The following is a 24,092-nucleotide window of genomic DNA, read 5'->3' on the forward strand; positions in this document are numbered from 1 at the left end:
GATATAAACATTATATTATATTATAGTTCAATCAACATAATAGCTAAACCATGTTTGCCAATATACAGGTTAGCATTTTTATAGAAATTAATGCCTCTTTAATATTGATTAAAGTTATCTTGTTTTCCTTATGCAATTTTTCTAGACTCTTACTCGAAACTACATAATTGTGGGGAAAATATCTTAGAAAGGCAAGAACATTTGATTAAAATTTAAGGCTGTAGAAATCACATTAACATCACCCTAAATTTTAGCATTTCATACTTGGAGTTAGGTCTATTCTGCCCAAAGGGGGTTATAATTAGTACAATAGTTACACAAAGAGGTGAAAAATAATTAATTTAGTGTGTTCACTCTCAAAGGGAAAGGAAAGAGCAAATTACCTGTACTTCCTAGTAAATACCATTTAAATGACAGTGCCCTAAATACAACTACACCAGGAGCACAGATTCATGTCTTTCCTGAAATTAGTACTTAAGTAGTGAAATGAAACTTCTTGTACACATTATGATACAATAGTGTGATTAGTTCACAAATGGGAGAATAAATGATTTAGTGTAATCATATTGCATTTTTTATTTAAACATTTCCAAAATTTGCAAATACTCTATGTCCACCAAACAAATAAAAATTTAGATTGAAAACAATGGATGACTAATACTCTTTTCCAAAAGAGCCCTTCATATGAGTTGCTTAAGAAACACTTTAACAAAAGTAGCAATTTAAAGATCTATATTAAAACTATGCCCTCTTATCTTTACAAAGGAAAATGTATTTTGTGCTTCTGTGTATATTTTTTTGAGGATAAGAACAATTGCCAATCATTTATTTTTCAGATATTCGGGACAGTGGGGGCCCCAAACCAGTGATGGTGTATATCCACGGTGGCTCATATATGGAAGGTACTGGAAATTTATATGATGGGAGTGTCTTGGCAAGTTATGGCAATGTAATCGTCATCACAGTCAACTATCGACTTGGTGTACTTGGTAAGAAGTATCTCTTTTTTCACCAGTAATCCATGAAGTATGTGATAGTTTGTTTTGACTTAATTTGTTTTGCTTTGCCTTGTTTCCACCATTATTCTATGCTTGTTGATTTGCGGGCAACTGTTGAAGCAAAACTTTATGATATTTTCGGTGAATTCTATGAATGTCCACAAATTACTCAAGATAGCTAGAGTTTTTAACGTTTGTAACTAAAAGGAAATGAAATTATATATTTTGTTGAGGAAAGTTGTTACTTTGTTGGCTTTACAGACCTGTAGAAGGCAACAATGGTAGGTTCTTAATAAAGAAGAGTTAATCCTTGGACAGATTTCCCTTTTTCTGCTTTTCTTTTTTACAGTGCTATAAAACTTTCTGAAGTGGCAGTGGGCTTAGGAACAAGTTTATATTTGCTTCAAGAATATGTGTATGCCCTGGTTTCTGGGAAATTACTGTTTGCTTGCCATAGTGGCAGAATTTATTGTATTTTTGTTTTTTTTTCTTTAATTTGGTCCAATAAAAATTGGAACAATTTTGACTTAATATATTTTGATTGAGTTATTTAATATTGGAAACATGCATTGATTTTTAAAAATTCAATTAAAAAAATGTATGCTCTTTTCCAAAGATGTGCAAAACATTACCAAAGTATCCTGTGGTTTTGAATTCAAGTATAAAGAAATAGTATTCACAACACAACTTTTCAGGTTCACTGAGATACACATTTTGTTTTATGGAGTAACCAATTTTTAAAAGATAAACTTGTTATTTACATGTTAAAGTTCATTTTTTACAGTAATGTCACAATTTGAAACAAAGTTACTACATCATTTACTGAAAACACTTTTATCTTGTATTTTATTTATGGAGTATTTTAGTTAATAGGTTTTGCTAAAAGAACACAATTCATCCACATAATATTTTATTTTCTAATCATAATTGTTCACAAAGTCTTATCCACCCTTCAGATTTAAAGAAATATAATTTATAACATTATTTTAGGAAAAAAAAGCAACTCAGTCAGTCATTCTTTAAAATATTTTGAAAAGGAAATTGAGCTATATCCTTTTTTAAATAATTAATATCATATATTTTAACTATATGGGCAATCACAGTATTTTTTTTCCTCTTCAACATCAGTTATTATTCTAACTCCTGTGTAATCATAATCCTAAGCTTATGCTAATTGCCAAACATTTTAAAAGGAGAGAATAATTTTTGTCAAGAAACTTTATATGTATTGGTGGAGGGGATAGTTTTAGCAATGCAAAGGTGCCTTCTTGTGCTTTTCCTAAAATTTCCTACTTTGAAATTTAGAATAATGGCAGATAATACTGTAGATGTACTGAGTTTAGCAACCATCATTAATGTACATAGGATTTCAACATAGATGTAAAATATTTGTGTAGCATTGTTCAAGTACACATTGTGTTTGCGTAGATTCTAATTGCACATTGGTTCAGATGTTCTTTTAATTTCAGTGGGCAGGAACAAATGTTCCCACCAATGAAAGCTCTGTATATTAGGTGACATATGAAAGAGTGTTCATAACAATTCTTACATATATTAATGTTGCCATTTCCTTCTTATAATACATTTTAATGTGAAGATCTTCAATATCTGTAATCCTTTTAATTAATTATAGTGATATTTATAGCTCAGTTCTTTTTATTGATTATTATAGTCATAAGTATCTGCATTTCTCAAGTTGAAAATCTCATGCTGATGATCAGTTTGAAGATAATATAAGTGCCAAATTGTGATAACAGTGTTTGTAAGGACTTGAACATACATTTGGTTAATTAGTTAGATAGGTAGGTAGATAGATAGATGGATGGATGGATGGATAGACAGAAAGATGGCTAGATAGATAGATGATAGATAGACAGATAGATAGATGATAGATCAGTAGGTAGATAGGGAATTTTGACCACACCTACATTACTTCTTTCTATCATTGGTTATATTCACATAAAGTAAAGATTTCTTAAAATGTACTGTGTTATTATGTTAATATTAGCTTTGTCCGTTCTTATTTTTGCATTATTCAGAATTGGTGAGGATCTGGCTTTGATCCAGTTTGAATCCTACCTCATGCCCATATTCCCTCTAAATTCCATACTCCGAATGATGAAAAAATGAACTCAGTCAATTGCTTGGTCTGTATAGTGGCAAACAGTCCTGAGAAGTGATGATTTTCCCAGTGTTAAATCATTGTTTAACACTGCAATTGAGCAATTAATCTTTTAGTAGGCCCCAAATTCCTCTTAAACATATCATATACCAATAAGCAAGCCAATATATATATTCTGGTGACTTTTCTCCTGAAATATGTATTGGGCCTTGTGAAAATTTATTTAATTGAAATTATTAATGAAAAATATCAGAATATTTTTTTCAGTCCAGTTTTGTGTATGGTGCACCACACCAAACCAACAGTTCATCTGAAAAGAAAACTACAACAAAAAAGACCATAGAACTATTTTTGTTGCTAATAGTTTGCCTGGTGATAACAAGATAAAACCAAGGTTTCTTGGATATGGGATCAAAAAATATTGCTGCTTTGCTTGCACTTAGGAGAATGTTGGAAATTAGATATAAAATAGGATTGAGGGGAGTAGATATAGCTCAAGTGGGTGAGCACCTGCTTCCCATATATGAGGCCCCAGGTTCGATCCCTGGTACCTCCTAAAAACGAAACAAAATGAACAAATGAAAAAACCAACTCACACTGGGGAATGGATGTAGCTCAGGAGCTGAGCACCTGCTTCCCATGTACAAGATCCTGGGTTCAATCTCTGGCACCTCCTACAAAAAGTAAATAAATAAATATAAATAAATAAATAAAGATTTGATCCCACATTAGAGGAAATATTGAGTTGTGTTTTGAACTGGGTATTTTCACGTGGAAGAAATGAAATTTGGGGTCCATTGTACAACTTACTTAATTATGAGACTATTGTTCTCAGATGACTGGTAGACCTTAAAAAATCAGGAATCCTGAAACAGGTAATATAACTAGGGCTGATTTGAATTTTCCTTCCCAATGGGGCAATATTGTAAGCTTTTAAAAAATTCTAGTGGTAACAATGAATTAGTGATTAAATTCATTAATGAATTAGTGATTCAGTCACAAAATTCATGTAAGTATCTAGTGGTCAGGGTTTAAAGCATTTTGTGGCAAAAATATATTGTTCATTACAAAGTGCAAATAGCATAGAAGAAAAAAATACTTCCTATGATAGCTTTGTTCTAAAGCAGCTAGTAATGGGTCAGTTAGGACAAAGACCCTTTTGTGCTTTTCTCTTAAGTGGTAATATATACTATCACTATTACTAAGTTTTGTTTTGTTTTGATTTCATTTCTCATGGAATTGCTATTGGTGGTGAGAAGAAAAACTATTAATCAGGTGGAAAGGAGACAAAGGGATAGAAGACTATCTGCTAAGCACATGCCCCCATGTTCATCTTAGAGCTCTCTGTAACCTTGACTCATCCAGTCTCACACTTCTTATACAATAAACCTTTAGGCTTTCCTTCACTTGTTTTCATATACATTGTTTGTCCTTAGTCAGTTTAGATGTAAAGTATTTACTTTGTTCTAGCCATTATTTAAAATCTTTTGTAGCCCTTTAAAATGTATTTAAAATAACTGTTTAATAGAGGCATTTTATTTTTTAAATACTCTAGTATATGGTCAATAAAAGCTGTTGTGTTGGAAGCTGTTATGGAAAAATGTTTTGATGATATATTCTTGAAAAAGGAAAATAGTCAATATTAAAGGTTATGCTATGATTTTACCTAGGGTAAATTATGTCTGCATATGAACAAGAATTGGAAGAGAATCTGAAATAAATTGTTCACATATTAAGATGAAATATTGTGTAGTATACATTTTTGAAAATAGAACCTATTCACAAGATAATATATTTTCAAATCTCAGGAAAGAAAAAATGCATCTAATAATAGCGATTTAGCGTTAAAAATGTGTTTCAAATACCTTTCTAAATTTACAATAAATTTTAAATCTATTTTTAGAGAAAAAGAAAATTTTTTTTACCACGTTGAAAGATCTACATTAGGCAAGTACAAGAATTTTATCTGATGAAAATGTAATTAGTTCCTTCTATTTTATTATGGATATGCTGAAGGCACTTATCAATTTATAATTCATATATTTTACTTTAAAATTTTTCTTTTAAAGATTTCTGAAGAACTGATATCTATTTGGAAATATAACAAATTTTGGGGAAAGGGTCTAACTAAATATTTTCCTTAGTAATGTAATATCTATGTCACCCTTACATGGAAAATAGCTTGAGTACTAGCCCATCTACTTGTATTTAAAGAATTATGTTTAGTCTATTTTGTAATGTCAAGTAGAGCTAAATCATTAAATTATTAAAATCATTGATACTCTTTGTTAACTTTACTGCATATCAATGTTAATGAACATCTAAATTTATTTTTATTCTATTAGGTGTGGCTAATGATATTATTGATTATTATAACTAGTCTATGCAATAAAAATGTTTCTAGTATTGTTTAAAAAAAGGAAGAGATAAATATAATATTGCTGTGATCAGTCATCAAATATATAGCATTGTGTTTCCAGTAAGATATATATTCTGAGGGACATAAAATAAGGATTATATAGCCCTTATCTTTAAAAAAGGTTTCAGTCTAATTGAGGGGGAAAAGAAACAATCAGTAGAAAATTATAATTCATATTCTACTTCATATTTTAATAATGTGTGTTTATTTATTATGTGATTGAGTGGCTTGATATTATATATTATGTATATATAATATGAAAAAAATCAGAACAAAATGGCAGATGGCATAGAATAATCAGATGATTCAATTGGATACAGTGACTGGCATCCATTTTTTAAAAAATTTTATTTTATTTATTCATTTTTTTAAAAATATTACATTAAAAAAAATATGAGGTCCCCATTCACTCCCACTGCCCCCACGCCACCACGCCCCCCACAGTAACACTCTCCCCCATTATCATGACACATCCATTGCATCTGGTGAGTACATCTCTGGGCATCGCTGTACCCCATGGCCTGTGGTCCACACCATAGCCCACACTCTCCCAAGTTCCATCCAGTGGGCCATGGGAGGACATACAATGGCCGGCAATTGTCCCTGCAGCACCACCCAGGACAACTCCAAGTCTCAAAAATGCCTCCACATGTCATCTCTTCCTCCCATTCCCCGCACCCAGCAGCCACCATGGCCACTTTTTCCACACCAATGTCACATTTTCTCATATGAACATTCTATGTAATGTTCATAATTTGAAAAGAAAAGCATATTAATTAATTCCTGAATTATTTCTGTCTGGCTTTAAATATTGAAAAGTAATCTCAAATGTGACTTTATTTTTTAAAGTAATGTATAGTAAACTGTTAAATTTTGTTAGGATGATACAGTCCTACTATGCAGCCAAATTTGTTCTTGGGAGGTAGAGGAGAGTCATTCACTATGTCCTTGAAGAATCAAAAATGGCTTCATGGAAAGGGTATTTCTTGATTATGACCATGAAAAGTAGATTTTATCTGGGGTTAACTGAAGGGAAGAAAGAAAGTCACTCTTTCTTTATTTTTATTTGACCTTACTGATTGACTTTGAAAAAGTAGAGGTAATTTCTTATAAAAACAGATGGAAAAATAAGTTGCTAAAATCATATTAGAATAAGAATACATATCATATAGAGAAAATATCCAGAATATGAGGCCATAAGTAGGTACTGTAATTGAATATAAATGTGTATCTGAATTGAATTTCCTAGAAGCAAGGTAAAAAGGATAATAAGTTGAATTTCATATTTCTCATAATCAGATAAAGGAAACATATATTAATCAAAAAAAATATACCTATATAAATTTTATCTCACACTATACTACAAAGAAATTTGTCATGAGTCATTTTTATTTGGAATAATGAACAAAATAGTGATCATGTGATTGTATCTTCACATCATTAGAAGAGATGGAAATATTCTCAGGATATGATTTCATCAATCCCCTACAACATTCAAGGACATAATAAATAAATACCCGTGACTTTTATAGTGTCTTTCTGGCAAAGAACTAAACAAATGCAATGAATGTAAGATACTTGGTAATTTTACATATAATAGGATAGAGCTAAAAACCATTATAAAGCACTGCATGGTTAACTTGTTCCAGAGATTTCCTCTCTCAGATATTGCATCAACTGTGTTTTAATAAGGCCTGGATGGTAATCAATTTTAGATTGAGTGCCTAGGTGAGCTCCTGAAGCAGAGATACTGTTTGTTGTTCAGGGGAGAAAACACTGCAGAGAGATAATGATACAGTGCAAAGTAGACTGCTTATCAAATTCATTCTACCTATTTGCTTCAAAATTATTTTAGATGGATCACCATTAAAGCAATTATTTAGTTATGCCCAAAACTTAGACATAATCTGAAAGTAAGCATGTCAGGTAGTGTGGGTTTAGTTAAAATAAGAAAAAAGATATGTCTTAAGTGTAGTCATAGGAGATCATTGATTTATTTATTCATTCAGACATTTCTTTACATAATATAAATTGAACAATATTATCTATAAATAGTCTGCTAGTTATCGAGGATATTGTGAAAAACAAGACCGACTTAATCTCTGGTTCCAGTGAATCGCTTAGGTATTTAGGAAGCTAGAAAATGAATAATTAATTAAATCATATATTTAGATCGATAATGATTCAGTACAAAGTTGACTTTCTTTTACAATTACCTATATAATAAATGCTAGGCAAATGGCAAGTGCAATGACAGAAGATGCTAATCTGCTCCAGATTTAGAGAAAGTTTCTTTGGGTAGATGACCTTCAAGTTTCCATACTTTCCATTCTACTAAGAAAGCCCTTGTCAGGATTCCCAAGGACCTCCAGATTGCCAATTCCATTGGTTATTTCTATTTCTTATCTTTCTTGATCTCTCCATAGCACAGGATTCAGTTAATTCATCCCCTCTTGGCATGCTTCTTTCTTGGTATCACCCTTGGATTTTCTACTGCCTCACTGTCAACTCCTTCTCAGACTACTTTGCTGATTCCTTCTCTCCTGACTTGACCTCTAAATGTGGAGTGCCATAAAGCAGTATTATTGGTTCTTTTCCATTCTCCTCTACAATATATCCCTATGAGATATCATGCATGGCTCTAAATATCACCTCTATGAAAGTAACTTCCAAGACTGTCTTCGGGAGTGACCCTTTTTTAGAACTCCAGACTTTTATATACTTCTGCCTACAGACATATCCAGTGGGTTTCTAGGGGATTATCAAATGTAACATGGCTGACATATGTTGATTTTCACTCTCAGACCTCCTTAATTATTTGTTTTCCACATCTATGATATAACAATAATGGCAACATTCATACTAATAGCCACTTTGAGTGTTTTACTTACTGTACTCCGAAAGCTGTTCTAAGTACTTAACATAGATTAACTTATTAAATTCTCACAACCCTATAAGGTAGGATTATTAATTTCTCCATTTTTAAATGTAGAACAAATGATTAGAGAGACTTAGTAGCACATTCACAGCAGTACAGGTCAAACAGCATTTAAGTGGTGGAGTCAAGGTTCTACTCTAGGCAGTCCTCTCTTAAACATGACATTGCATAGATGGTATTGACACTGTCTTTCATCTAGGTGGCCAAGCAAACCTCTATAGATTTTCATTGATTTATCTCTGTCCTTTATGCTCAACATCCAGTGCATCAGCTTCTCTTATTGAATTACTCCAAAATATATACCCACCTTCTTCCCATTTTCTTATTTACCAAACTAATCCAAGTCTTTTGAACTTCTTAAATTAAGTCCCTTGTTCACTTGATCTCTAACTCTATAATCGATTCTCCACACAGCCAAAAAAATTTTTTTTTAAAAACATAATTATATACCACCTCACTTTTCAGCTTAATACCCTCCAATGACTTCCCATTATTCACTTAAAATAAAATTCATACTCCCTACCAGCCATGTCTGACAAAACCCTGAACAGGTCCTGACTTGTATCTCTTGGTTCATCTCAATGCACTCTTCTTTTTTTCCAGCCATCTTTTGCTCCTCATACACACCAAACTCATTCCCCTTTTATGGGCTTTATACTTGCTATTCCCTTTGTCCAGATCTTTGTGGTGAAGTTTGGACACTATTTCTTTAGAGAGGCCTGCCATGTTCATCCAAACAAAGAGGGCCTCCAAGTCATAAAGTACTCTTGCATCTCCTTTTTAAAATCCTCTGTATTACATTCGTCATCCCCGATTATTTACTATTTATACTTGAATTGTTTATTTTGTTATTGTCTTAGCTCTCCAGGACTAGAATAGTCCTGGACACATAGTATTTGCTTAGGAAATCTTTGTCGAATGAATGTAAACTGGTTCTGAAGGGTCAATTGATATTGATTCAACATAGTCATAAAGTAGATATATTTTTAGACCTCTAGCTGGGACAGTATGACTGAAAGCCAGAGAAAGAAACCTAGCATGTCAAAGACCTGAGAAACCCCAGCTGGAATGTTTTGAGTAAGGGGTGAGCAATATTAAATAAGGTTGGAAACATAAGCAGACAGGTTTTTCAATGCCTCATTAAAAATTTAGAACTTTAAAAACCAAACACAATTATAGGACATTGAGCAGGTAAGTGGCATGATCAGATTTGCACATTAAAATGTGTTTTGGGCAGTCCTAGCACTTGACCTATGGTGATAGTCTGCTGTGGTACAAAAGGCAGGGCTTGTACCTCATGAAAGTGAAGTGCTTGGTAAAGTCAGTGAATGAGGTGGGTATTTTACTTATAGGGGATTGAAGGACCAGCCAAGTCCCTGGTATATATATAGCAACACAGATTTATGATCAATTTTCCCTTCTTTTTTAAACAGAAATTAATCAAACCAGCATATGGAAAAGACTTTTTAAAATTCCTGTTTTGAAGGAGTGTGAATCATTAGTACTATTCCAAAGACTGGACAATAAAGGGAATTCTAATAAGTTACTGTATTATGATACCTCCTTATTTGTCTTTCTTAATGTTCCTATGTTATTAAAATAACCTCATTTAAGCTCTGACTTGTTCTAAAAATGAGGGATTTTTTTTTTAGTAGTTATCTTAGTCTTTGAGTGAATTCTGGGAAGAAGTTGGGGTGTGTGGTTTATTGTTTCTTGAGATCATAAAATCAGTGATTTGAAATAAGACGACAGAATATAGAATAAAAATTTCATTCAACCCTAGCGAAGGTGCTCAGAACAACTATTTTCAGGAATACAAAGGACAGCAACTAACCAAACAGTAAGTTGCAATATATTTAGCTGTCTTTCGGGGCAGAGATCCTCTTAACTGTGTCATTCATGTATTCATTTACTAATTCTACAAACACTTGTTAAGTGTCCTCTATAGGCTCCTGGTAGTTTGGGGTCTGTGAACACAAAGGTGAAAAAAAAATCAGACTCAATCCTGACCCTTTGGACCTCACAGTGATACAGGCAGAAGGACATTAAACAAAGAAACAAAACTACTAATGAAAGCTTTTTTCCCTTTATTAGTAAGGTTGTGGGTTTACAGAACAATCATGCATAAAATAGAGGATTCTCATACACCACCATATTATTAACATCGTGCATTGGTGTGGAACATTTGCTACACTTGATGATAGCACATTTTTATGATTGTACTATTAAAGTTCACGGTTTAACTGTGTAGTTTATTTCCATGGATTTTTATTTTATTTTATTCTGTAAGGATTATATAGTCTAACATTTCTCCTTTTAATTTCATTCCAAACACATTTCAATATTGTTAATTATATTCACAAAGTTGTGTTACCATCACCACCATTCACTACCAAGACATCTCCATCATTCTAAATAGGAACCCTGTATATTTTAATCCTTAACTTCACATTCCTTATATCCACCCTGTCCCCTAGTAACCTATATTGTAGATTCTGGCTCTATGAATTTGCTTATTCCAATTGTTTCAAATTAGTGAGATCATACAATCTTTGTCTTTTGTGTCTGGCTTATTTCATTCAACGCAAGTCCATCCGTGTTGTTCATGCATCAGGACTTCATTCCTTTTTATGGTTAATAATATTCCACTATATGTAATATCATATTTTATTTATCCACTTATAGGTTGATGGACCCTTGGATTGCTTCCATCTTTTGGCAATTGTGAAGAATGACACTGCAAACATTGCTGTGCAAATATCACTTAGAGTCTTTGTTTTCAATTCTTTTGGGTATATACTGAGTACTGGCTTTGATGGGTCATATTGTAGGTCTGTACTTAACTTTCTGAGGAACCACCAGACTATACCATAGCAACTGCACCATTTTATATTACCACCAGAAATTAATGAATGTTTCTATTTCTCTGCGCCATCTCCAACATTTGTTACATGCTGGGTTTTTTGCTTTTACATATATATATATAGCAGCCATTTTAATGGGTATGAAATAGTATCTCATTGTGGTTTTGACTTGCGTTTCCTTGATGGCTAATGGCGTTGAGCATCTTTTCATGTGTTTTCTGACCATTTGTATATCTTCTTTGAAAGATGTCTATTCAAGTTTTTTGCCCATTTTTTAATTGGGTTGTTTGTCTTTTTGTTGCTAAGTAGAAGGATTTGTTTATATATGCAGAATATTAAAATTTTATTGGATATGTGGTTTTCAAATATTTTCTTCCATTGTATAGGTTGTCATATTAAACTTTCCTTTGAGGCACAGAAGTTAATTTTGATAAGATCTCTTTTACCTACTTTTTCTTTTATTACTTTTGCTTTGAGTATAAAGTCTAAGAAATCATTGCCTACCACAAGTTCCTGAAGAATGCTTCCCTACATTTCTTCCAGGAGTTTATAGTTCCAGCTCTTTCATTTTGGTCTTTGATCCATTTTGAGATGATTTTTGTATAAGGTGTGGCATAGAAGTTGTCCTTTTTTTTTCCCCTTCCAAATCGAGATCCAGTTTTCCCAGCACCATTTGTTGCAGAGACTATTTTTTTCCCAATTAAGTGGACTTGAAACACTTGTCTCAGTTGGCCAGAAATGTAAAGGTTGATTTCTGAGCTCTCAATTCAATTCCTTTGGTCCAGATGTCTGTCCTTGCACCAGTACAGTGCTGTTTTGAGTACTGTGGCTTTGTAATAAATTTCCAAACCAGGAAGTATGGACCCTCCAACTTCATGCTTCTCTTTCAAGAGGGCTTTAGCTAATTGGGGCCCCTTAACCTTCCATATAAATTTGATGATTGACTTTTCCATTTTTGAAAAGAAGGTTGCTGGAATTTTGATTGGGATTGCATTGAATATATAAATTGCTCCGAGTAGGATTGGCATCTTAATGTCCTTCCACTTATTTCGGTCTTCTTTGATTTCTTTAGCAATGTTATAAACTCTAAGTTTTCTGTGCACAAGTCCTTTATATCCATGTTTAGATTTATTCATTACTATCTGATGCTTTTAGTTGCTATTGAGAATGGGATGTTTTTCTTGATTTCTTCTTTCAATTGTTCATTGCTTGTGTATTGCTTTTTGTGTGTTGATCTTTTGCCCCACCATGCTTGTGTATTGCTTTTTTGGGTGTTGCTCTTTTGCCCTACCATTTTGCTGAATTCATTTGTTAGTTCTAGGAACTTTGCTGTGGATTTTTCAGGATTTTCTTTATATAGAGCTATATCATCTGGGAGCATTTTATTTCTTCCTTTCCAATGTGGATGCTTTTTATTCTTTTTCCTGCCTAATTGCTCTGGCAAGAACTTCCAGTACAATATTGAATAACAGTGGTGACAGTGGGTATCGTCTTGCTTTTGATCTTAGAGGGAAAGCTTTCAGTGTTTCATCATTTTGTAAAATGTAAGCTGTGGACTTTTCATGTATGCCTTTTTTCATGTTGATGAGATTTTCTTCTATTCCTAGTCTTGTAAGTGTTTTTCTCATGAAAGGGTTTTGGATTTTGTCAAATGCTTTTTCTGTACCATTTGCAATGCTCATGTGTTTTTTTTTTCCTCTTCAGTGTGTTAATGTGGTGTATTACATTAATTTCCATTTCCATATGTTGAACCACCACCCTACATAACAGAGATAAATCCCAATTGATCATAGTGTATAATTCTTTTAATATGATATTGGATTTGGCTTGCTATTGTTTTGTTGAGACATTTGCATCTATATTCATAAAATGCAAGATTCCTATTTGTCTGTAGTTTTTGTTTCTTTTATGTAGCCTTATCCAGCGTTGGTATGAGGGATATTTTGGCCTCCTAGAATGAATTGGAAAGTTTCCCTCCTCTTCAGTTTTCTGGAAGAAATAAGAATTGGGGTTAGATCTTTTTGTACTGCTTAGTAGAATTTTCCTGCGAAGATGTCTGGTCCTGGGCTTTTCATTTGGGGAGGTTTTTAGTTACTGTTTCAATCTCTTTCCTAGTAATAGTCGTTTTTTGTTGTGTTTTTTTTTTTTTTTTTTTGAGATTTTATATTTCTTCTTAAGTAAATACAGATAGTTTGTTTCTAAGAATTTGTCCCATTTTATCTAGGTTGTCTCATTTATTGACATACAGTTGTTCATAATATCCTCTTATAGTCCTTTTTATTTTAGTAGCGTTGGTAATAATGACCCACTTTTCATTTCAGATTTTAGCTATTAATATCCTCTCTCTTTTTTTTTTTTGTCAGCCTAAGGAAAAGTTTTTCAATTTTATTAATCTTTTCAAAGAGCAAATATTTGGTTTTGTAGATTCTATTGTGATTTTTTTGGTTCATTTGTTTTCTGTTTCATTTTTCATCACTCTAATCTTTGCTATTTCCTTTCTTCTGCTCACTTTGGGTTTAGTTTGCTTTTCTTTTCTTGTTCTTCCAGTTTTTAGGTTAGATCTCTGATTTGAATCTTTCTTCTTTTTTAATGGAAGCATTTAGAGCTATAAATTTCCCTCTCAGCACTGCCTTTGCTGCATCCCATCAGTTTTGGTATGTTGTATTTTCATTTTCATTCACCTCAAGACATTTTCTAATTTTACTTTTGATTTTCTTTTTAACCAGTTGGTTTTTTAAGATTGTGTTTAATTTACACATATTTAAAAATTTTCCATTTCTCCATCTTTTACTTATTCTAACTACACATTTTTGTGGTCAGAGGATATACATTGTATGATTTCAATATTTTTTTTAATTTATTGAGACTTTTTTTGTGATCTAACTTATATCCAACCATGGAGAATATTCCATGTGCACTTGAGAAGAATGTGTATTCTTTTTTTTTGTTGAGTAAAGTGTTCTTTTTATATCTATTAGGTCTTGTTTGTTTAGAGTGTCATTCCAGTTTTATATTTTTTATCGATCTTCTGAACAGATATGAAAGCGTTGTATTGAAATATCCCACTATTAATGTAGACTTGTCAATTTTCTCCCTTAAAATCTGTCAGTATTTGTTGTATGTATTTTGGGTATCTGCTGTTAGGTGCATATATATTTCTAACTGTTACATGTTCTTGTTGAATTGTCCCCTTTATAGTATATAATAACCATTTTTTCCCTTATAACTCGTTTTTACTTAAACTATATTTTATCTGGTTCCAATATAGCTGTCTCAGCTCTCCTTTGGTTACTACATGCTTGTTATATTTTTTTCATGCTTTCACTTTCAACCTACTTTTATCTTTGATTTTAAGGTGTATCTCTTACAGGCAATGTATAGTTTGGTCATTATTTTTTATCCATTCGCCAATCTCTGCCTTTTGACTGGAGGGTTTATTCCATTTATATTTAAAGTCATTATTGACAATACTGGACTTTCTTCTACCATTTTGCTATTTACCATTGTAAGTCTTAAAGCTTTTTTTTTGTCTGTCACATCTGTTAATGCATACTTTTATATTTATTTATTATGTTACACTATATTGAGTAACTTCTCATTTCTATCTTGTTATATTCTTCATCTCTTTTCCTTGTGTTTGCCATTAGATTAAAATTTAATATTCTAAATATATAACAATCCATTTGGTTTGATATCACCTTAATTTCAATAGCATGTGCATATATTTTCCTAAACTCCTCTGTCCCAACTTTTTTTTTGTACTTTTTACCACTTTTGTCTTTGTACATTGTATGTCCAAAAACATACATTTATCATTGCTTTTTATGCATTTGCATTTTAGCACCAGTAGGAAATAAGAAGTGGAGTTACATACCAAATAATACACTACATTAATACTGGCATTTATAATTACCCAAATTTTTACCTTTACCATAGAATTTTACTTCTCTATATTGCTTTGATCCACTGTCTAGTGTCCTTTCTTTTCAGGCTGAAGACTCCTGTAGCATTGCTTTTAGCACAGGTCTAGTGGTGATGAAGTCCCTCAGCTTTTGTTTTTCTGAGAATGTCTTAATTCTCCCTTTATGTTTGAAAGAAAATCTCATCAGATATAAAATCCTTGCCTGTCAGTTTTGGGTTTTTTGTTTCAGCACTTCAAGTATTTCAACCCACTGCCCTCTTGCCGCCATGGTTTTGATGAGAAATCAGCACTCAATCTAATTGGGATTCACTCATACATAACTTGTTTCTTTTCTCTTTCAGCTTTCAGAACGCTTTCCTTATCTTTTGTATTCGACTTTTTGATCCAAATATGACAGGATTTATTTTTCTTCATGTTTGTCCTGTTTAGTGTTCTCTGGGCTTCTTGGATATATATGTTCACATCTTTTGCTGCATTTAGGAAGTTCTCTGTCATTATTTCTTTGAACACCCTTTCTTCCCTTTTGTCTCTTTCTTCCTTCTTGAATTCCATAGTTTATATTTTGGTGTGCTTGATGATGTCCCAGAGGTATCTTAGGCAATTTTTGCTTTTAATAATTCTTTCTTTCTATTGCTCAGCCTGACTTCATTTCAAGTATCTTGTCTTTGAGTTCACTGAGTCTTTCTTCTGCCAGCTCCAATCTGCTCTTAAAACCCCCCTGAGAATTTTTCATTTCAGTTATTGTGGATTTCAATGCCGTTAGTTCTGTTTGATTCCTTTTTAAATGTCTGTCTCTTTACTAAGACTCTTACATTGCTTGTTCATTGCTTTCCCAATACCCTTTAGTTATCTCTCTGTATTTTCCTTCATCTCCTTGAGAATTTTTAAGATCATTTTTTAAAAAGCATTGTTTAGTATGTCTGCATTCTGATGTACTTCATTGGTTTTCCAGATTTTTATCCTCTTCCTTCGGATAGGACATCATTTCTTGCTTCTTGGTTTATTTTATACTCTTTTGTTGCACAGTATACATTTTAATATTTTAAAATCTTGACTCTGAGATTTGTTCCCTGAGAAGGCTGTTTCTTGATTTTGTAACCACCTGATGATAAGACAGAGATATTCTTAAACTTCAGTCCTCCCATACCAAGAAGGTCTATCCAAAGTGAATGCAGTGTGCAGGGTTTTACCTGTCTTTCTAGGCCTCTGTCTTGTCCTGAATTTAATTTGTTATTTCTTTTGGAGTTACTCTCTTCACAGGAGTTTGGTTGTCCACTCTGTTTCTCTGGAGACAGCGCTCCCTCTCCCAGGTGGTTGAAGCCAGAAGGCCTTTGCCCTAGACTGTCTTCCTCTATAATTCCTATGTTCCTTTCATTGTATTAAGCTGCTTTGCCTGGAAGGCAAATTCTTGGAGGCAGTCATCTCAGGGAGAACTTTCCCAAGTCAGTCTTTCCAGCTGAAATAGGACCAGGAGCCCATGAAGGGGGCGCAGACCTACTCCAAACTGTCCAGTGGAGGGTATCAGGAAGGGTGCCAAGAACTTCTCCAAAGGCTCCCCAAAACTGGAACTTCCTGGTCTTTCCAGCAAATTCAACCCTATATCTAATGTCCCCTGCAGCCTGAGGAAGAGCAGCCTCCTTAAATCTCCACCACCACCACCCCTTTCCAGGGTGGATTAAAACAAATGCTGCCTTCAGAGCTGAGCACCCAGTGATCTGAAATTGCTAATCTAAAGCCGTGATCACTGATCAGCCTTACCCACACCTGGACACGGGGAAAAAAGATTTTTATGCCCTTTTCTGTCAACAGAGAGATAGTCAGGTGCCGGGCCCCAAATTGTCTTGCCATAGGAGTGGGAGATGTGTGTGGTAGCCATCATATGGAAAGAGCAATTTACAATTCTTTACTGTAATTTAACAGCCTCTTCTTCCAGCTCTTGCCTGCATACTATACAGTGTTCTTCTTGCCTTGGATTTTCAAAGTAGTTGTTTCTGACAGTTCCTTCTTGTGGAAGAGTTGTTTTGTTTGGTGTAAGAATTGTGTCCTGGGCTCCCTACTCTAACATCTTTCCATAATCCTTTCCTAAGCCAAATTTAAAGTTGTGTTTCCAAAAAGAACAAGGTACTAAGGAAAGAATATATGTTGAGGTGAAATGTAGATTGAGGGATTCAGGAAAGGCCTCTTTGTATCTCTTATACCAGCATTGTTTTGTTTTTGTGCATTTACAAAGTTAAATATCAGAAGGCAGATAAAATACTTCGAAATAATTTTTAAGGATATAAGACAATTGGAAGCAAAACAAATCATTAAAACAAGAAGTTGTGGTAAAAATACAGAGATTCAACCAAAAAAACAGAGCACTCACACACAAAAAAAAACCAGGGAAAGTTCTCTGTCAGAATTAAATGAGAAAAAACTAGTTAGAAATATCACACATGCAGGGAAATAATCCCAGGGTGGATATCACTTGTCCTTAGCTAGATATTCAGTCTCCAGAATGAGGGTAACTGTAGTTCTTCTCTTCCTTTCTTTAAGTACATCTCTAAGAAAAGGCATGCAGTGTAATAAATTACTTATATTATTGATTTTTTATAAAAACGGAGATATTGGTCTCTTCTTCACCCAGGGTCAGTTTTTGCTCTCTTTTCCAAAGGCATTGGCTTTTGCTTTTTATTTTTGCTTTTGAATGGCCCCTTCCTCCTTCTGATGTTTCCCTAACATGGAACCACAGAATTACTCCCCCACCTATCCCCACACCTAGTGCCATGATCTTTGACATCCACTTTCATCACTTTGCCTTAAAAATTCACTGCAACTTTCGTCTGCCAGAACACCTCATTTATTCTTTCTCTTTCCCATTTCTAAAGCCTTTTCTTCAACTGCCTAATCATTAGGCATTTTGATATTGCTTGTTTTAATTTTTCCTAGCTTTAATTTAAAAAAATTTTTCTAAATACCTCATATTAGTCTCTTTCTCTTCGTACTGCTCCTTTCTACTCACCTTGGGTTATCAGGGCTTTCCCCTCCCTCCACATCTCTGATTGAGGTCCGTGGGAAGTAGGATCCACCCCAGACTTCTCTTGTCATTTTAGATATGCTGAAGTTTGTTCCTCCCCTTCTTGGCAAATGTTATCTTCTATAACTTGGGAACTAAAGACTCCTCCATCTAGCCAGGCCAGCCTCCTCACTGCCTACCAGGATTGTGTTTGACAACTTACTTGCCAAGTATATGATATGCCCTTGCCCAGTCTTCAGAACCCAGCTATCCTCCCACCTTCTACAGAAGTACGCCAGACAAGATTGATCTCTCTCTTCTCTGTGCTTCCATAGCATAGGCAGGCTAGCCTTCACATTTGCATGCAGAAAGCCAACTCTACTTGTTAATTGCATATATCAACTGCTTAACGTAGTAGTTGCCTTGCCACCCAAACTAGAAAATAAACACTGTGGCTTTTCTGGTTTTCTAATTCCCTCAAGACCAGCAGAGTGTTTTGCATACATAATTCAAAAATCATCAATAAGCATGTAAATTAATTTCACTGTGTCTTCTTCTCAGCACATGCACAGCTAAGGATATAGAGCAAGTAGGTAGATAGAGTGGCTGATAGAGGGGGAGATGGGTAACAAAGAGTGCTAACTATGTTCATGGACAAACCTCACATCCAGATCCCTCATATATAATGTGAGGTCTTGTTAATAACAATCTTTTGCCCTATAGCAGTAGCAAGAAAATCCCCTGATCCTCTGGAGAAATGCCCCTTCCCCTGGAACTCTAATGCATGAAAGCTGTAATGTCCATTAAACTGATTAGTGGTTTCTGCATTTACCATGTATTTAATATTTACATTACTCTGTTTCCTGCTAGGCCATATGGTAAGTGAAAAGACTGGTGCTCATGAGCATTAGATAAATAACAAAAATTGTGTTGAAACACCACTCTTTGAATTGAAATATATAAAATATTACAGAAAGGAAAACTATTGACTTTAATATATATGTATATAAAATGGGCTGTGAAACCTATGATTTTCAGACTTAGTTTAACAATTTTGTTTATAAAGACAAGAAATAAAAGGAAAAATGTCTATAGTTCTTTTAACACAGTCTTTTGATACTTCATCTGTCTTGAACTGAACTACAGGTGCTCAAACTATGCCCACAAACAGGAATCTGAGACAGAGGTGGGGGTGAGACATCTTAACCCGACTCATGAGTACCACGTACCCACCAGCCTCCTAACAGTTCAAATCAGGCATTTAAGTCATGACTCTTAGAAAATTGTCCCAAATATGTAATCAATGCTACTTCTTAACTGACTTTTATTTTTATAAAGGCACAGTTTGAAGCTTTCTAAAGAGCTGAGACATATTGCTGAGATGGGAAGTATTCAAGATAATATTAATTTCTGGTCTGGTTATTTACTGCTTCTTATATCTGAGCCTTAAAAAATGGCAACTTTTGTAGAGTAAGTAGGTTCTTTGAGAAAATATGCAACACACTCAAACAGAATAAGATTCTTATGATAATATGTAATAGGAGCATACTTGGAGCGATTTTTCTGACAGGAAGGAGACGCAGTGATTCTTATGTTATTTAATTATACTAGAATTCTTAAAAATTTTGACTTTGTATGAAAATAAGCTTTAAAAACATGCATTATTCCTTATTGCTTCACTACGTAGTGTTTTCCCTTAAAACATACTACAATTGTATCTGTTTCAAGTTAGAAGAAATTTGTTTAAGAGTGTGTAGTTGACTTATCTGTTTTAGAGCTAATTTTTAATATTTACCAAAGCAGACAGTTAATACTCTACAGTTCATAGTTGGCTCTCTTTTCTGGAAGAACACATTTAGAGGGAACAAAGAGCAGGCATGTATAACATTCCCCTATTTTCAGACTGATCTGCATGAGTAAAATCCACACAATCTCTTAGTAATATTTCTACATAATTTATAATCTTGATATTTAGGCTGTAACTAGTTACATAATTCATTCACTTACTTATTTTTACCCTTCTCTTCTCTAGAAAACACTTATCACAACTTATGACACTATATACAATAAAATATAACATATAAATAATAAATCTAGTTCAGAGGAAAATAGAATACCTGGAAAAAGAAAAGAATAACATAGTCTCAAAACATTTTCAAAGTTTGGGCTTTAAGCAGGAAAGTCTACCAAGTTTTATTTATCTCTTTATATCAGAAGGGCTGAAATATGACAGTTCTTCAGAAAAATCCAGAACGATATTTTAGGCACTGTATTAGTAAGTCAAAGGGGTGCTGATGCAAAATACCAGAAATTGGTTGGTTTTTATAAAGGGCGTTTATTTGGAGTAGGAGCTCACAGATACCAGGCCATAGAGCATAAGTTGCGTCCCTCACCAAAGTCTATTTGGAACAAGATGGCTGCCAACGTCTGCAAGGGTTCAGGCTTACTGGGTTCCTACATTCCTAGGGCTTGCTTTTCTCTGGGTTCAAGGTTCCTTCCTTCCTGGGGGCTGGTTCCTCTTTCCTCTGTGTGCTGAGATCCTGGGGCTCCAGTTTAAGTCTTCAGCATCAAATTCCAATATCAAAACTCCAACATCAGAAACCCTCAACTCTGTTCTTTGCCATGGCTTTTATCTGTGAGTCCCCATCCATTGGGTGGGTGCCCAGGTACAGATCAGATTACAAGCATAATACAATATATCTTTTTGGAATTCATCAATTGTATCAAACTGCTACAGGCACTAAATTTTTCAAAAGAAATTTTCATGTGAAATTTCATGTTGAGAGTATAATTATAAAAATAGAATTCTATGGTAAAATACTTTAAAAAGAAAAAGAAAAACAAAACAGCCAAAAGCCTGCATTTTATTCATTCATGCACCATACTTTGTTGAGCTCTGTTTACCTTCAATCATCTACTCCATGGGTTAAGTTTTGTCTACCTGTTCCTTCAGTTGGACTCCAGGTAGAGCTGCTCAGAGACTAATGGCTAAGAGATCCAGCAAGAGGGCTCTTCTAGATACATAGAGGAGATTGATGATAAAACAATGTAAAGAGGTGGAGTTTTATGTTAGGTGTGTATTCTGTAGGTGGAATTTCTAATTGGATATTTGTTTTGTATAAGAAAACTACTGATTATTTTACCTTTCTAACCCATTTGTATGAGGACTGGTAAATGGGTTTGGGTAATAAAGAATTCCTCTGTGGTTAGTCCAATTTGTCTGCTATCCTTAAGAAGATGGGATATTTTATTATTTTATTTTTTAAAAGGGAATCATAAAATCAGGACACCCAATTTTTTTTTCTATTATTCTCTTAAAAATGTCTACTTGCTATATTACCTTTTTTCTCTTTTTCCTGTCCTTTGCTTTTGCTCCAGCATTTTCATAGTAGTAAAAAATCTGCTATTTTTCTGAGCTAGAGTTAAAATAGATTATGTACAACTTATTGCCATGCCCATTAGCCATAGTTTGACTTTTCTATAAGAGTCATGTGATGTGCAGTAAATGTGACCAGAAATTCCTAGTTGCATTAAATTTAGTGAATGCCTATAAAAATATCTTTCTGTTATTTTTAAGTTATATGTATATGTACATTTTTCATAAACTTAAAAAATTTGTCTATTAGTCTACTTCCTCAATCTTGCATTAGTTATGGGCCTATTCTCTTAACTATTCCTTTTACAAAGCTCTCCATCCATCATCTAATATATCTAGTCCAGCACTGCTCAATAGAAATATAATGTAAGCCAAATACATAATTTTAAATTATATAGTAGCTACCTTAAAACAAAAGTAAAAAGATTGGGTAAATTCATCTTAATAATGCATTTTATTCAATCCAAAATATCCAAAATATTATCATTTCACCATGGAATCAACAGAATTATTGATGGGACTTTTTGTATTTTTTATACTTTGAAATATGATGTGTACTTTATACTTACAGGACATCTCAACTTCCATACTAAATTTTCAAAGCGACAGTGAAATGTAGTCTTGCTGGAACCATACGTTTCTTCCTTAACCAAAAAAATATATGTATTTCATACTCTTTTATTTGTAAAATTTAAATTAACTAAAACTATGTAAAATAAAACATGGGGTTCCTCAGTAACACAAACCACACGAGTGCCCAATAGGTACATGGAGTTAGCAGCCACTATATTGGACAGCACAGCTCTAGGCTGTTGTCACAGACCATTTTGATTCTATATACCAGTTAGGGAAAATTTTTGAAGCAATTCCCCAAAATTCATACTTGGCTCTATTTTTATACTGTGGTACTAATATATTATCTACATTATAAAATGTACACAGAATTTAGAAATTTTAAAGATGAAATAGCATTTTTAAATGACAATATTATTTTATTCTGTTTGTTAAACAGAACACTTATTTTTTAAAGCTATGTGTTCGAAAAGCTTCATTATTCTTAAGATATAGGTTTTACACTTAGTCATCCAGAGATTTGGAAGACTTTCTAAGATTGGTTTAATGTTTAGTTTGAATGACTGTTATAGCTGAAAAAGATGATTCACAAAGGCACAAATGTACAATAACACATTTAAGGAGCTGCTCATTATTAATCATGGTATACTTACTTCCACATAATGGTTTTTTGGTCATTCTAAGGGCTGAATTCTTATCAGATTGCATTAAATTGTCATGGTTTCTGCTTTATAATGTGGCTGGTTACAAGCTCATTCATAAGAGAGAGAAAAAAAAAGTGCCAGCTTTGCCATTTTTATGTGGCTTGTTGGTGCTTGCAACATCTTCAGTCTGTGGTTTATTTGCTGGAATTCTTTAAAGACACTTTCCTCTTGTGAGTGCAAGTTTTATTGAAATTGGAGAACATAAACGATAAATCCACCTAACTGGGGTCATGTCATCTGCAATATGCCTTAAAAAACTGACAGTGAACAAGGGTTTGAGGGGCTGTTAGGCAAAATCCTCACTGCTCTTAGGTCACTTCCTGCACTGTGTATGAGATGGGTGCATGTGATGTGCACCTAAGTGACATGTTTGATTTACATACCCATGGAAGCAGGCAGTGTCATTCAGTACATTAGACACATTAATTTGTTTTTTTCCTTGATAACACCTATATATAAACATGTTTTGCTAATTTCTTCCCACACTCCTGTGGACCACATTGTATCTCCCTTGGGTAAGCACTTTCCATGATGAAGACTGCTGATCTAAGTCAGAATGTTTTGTTTTAACCAGCATAGTTGTGATTTGTGATATTACACAGTGATTTTATGGACTAAGATTTCTCATCTTATTGGTTATTGGTAGCAGTTTCAATATATCTAATGTAGGTGACTGAAAGTAACTTCCATTGGCTAACACTGAATGCCATGATTTTCTTTAAGCAGATTAGAAACTCTATATGGGTTCTTTTAGCTCTGTGAGTATATAACAAACCTGTCCAGCAATCCAGCAGCCTTAGAGTGGGCCCTAATAGCCGCTTAGAATTCCTTAAATTAGGCCCAAGAGAAAGAACAGAAAACTGTGCCAGCCAAAGTACTCATGCAAGGGTGGAGGAATTTAGATATCTCTAATTTAAAAATTTGATTCCTCATTTTCATTTACTTCTTAAGAATTCAAATTATGCTTCATTACATTTCAATACTGTGCTGAAAAGGACTGCAAACTTACTTTTGCAAAAAAAAAAAATTTAAGGGATGCTTTAAAATGTTGATAGCATGGTAAATTTTCATTTATTTTAAAAAACATATTTGAACTCTAACCATTTATTTTCTAATGCATGACAGTAATGAACAACAAAAAAGATCTTTTCTTTTTCTTCTACATTTCATATTGAAAAAAA

The 24,092-nt window shown here is 33.5% G+C and overlaps 1 protein-coding gene across 21 annotated transcripts in view; it reads left to right on the plus strand.

Moving 5' to 3' along the window:
* Positions 1-24,092, plus strand: part of NLGN1 (neuroligin 1) — a 913,900-nt gene that overhangs the window by 418,702 nt on the left and 471,106 nt on the right. For all 21 annotated transcript variants that reach the window (XM_058295343.1, XM_058295351.1, XM_058295334.1 and 18 more), the window contains one exon: positions 837-989. In XM_058295343.1, coding sequence (XP_058151326.1) covers positions 837-989 — 153 coding nt within the window. The remainder of the gene's footprint in view (positions 1-836; positions 990-24,092) is intronic.

Source organism: Dasypus novemcinctus, chromosome 4 (assembly GCF_030445035.2).
Source record: "Dasypus novemcinctus isolate mDasNov1 chromosome 4, mDasNov1.1.hap2, whole genome shotgun sequence".
NCBI lineage: Eukaryota > Metazoa > Chordata > Mammalia > Cingulata > Dasypodidae > Dasypus > Dasypus novemcinctus.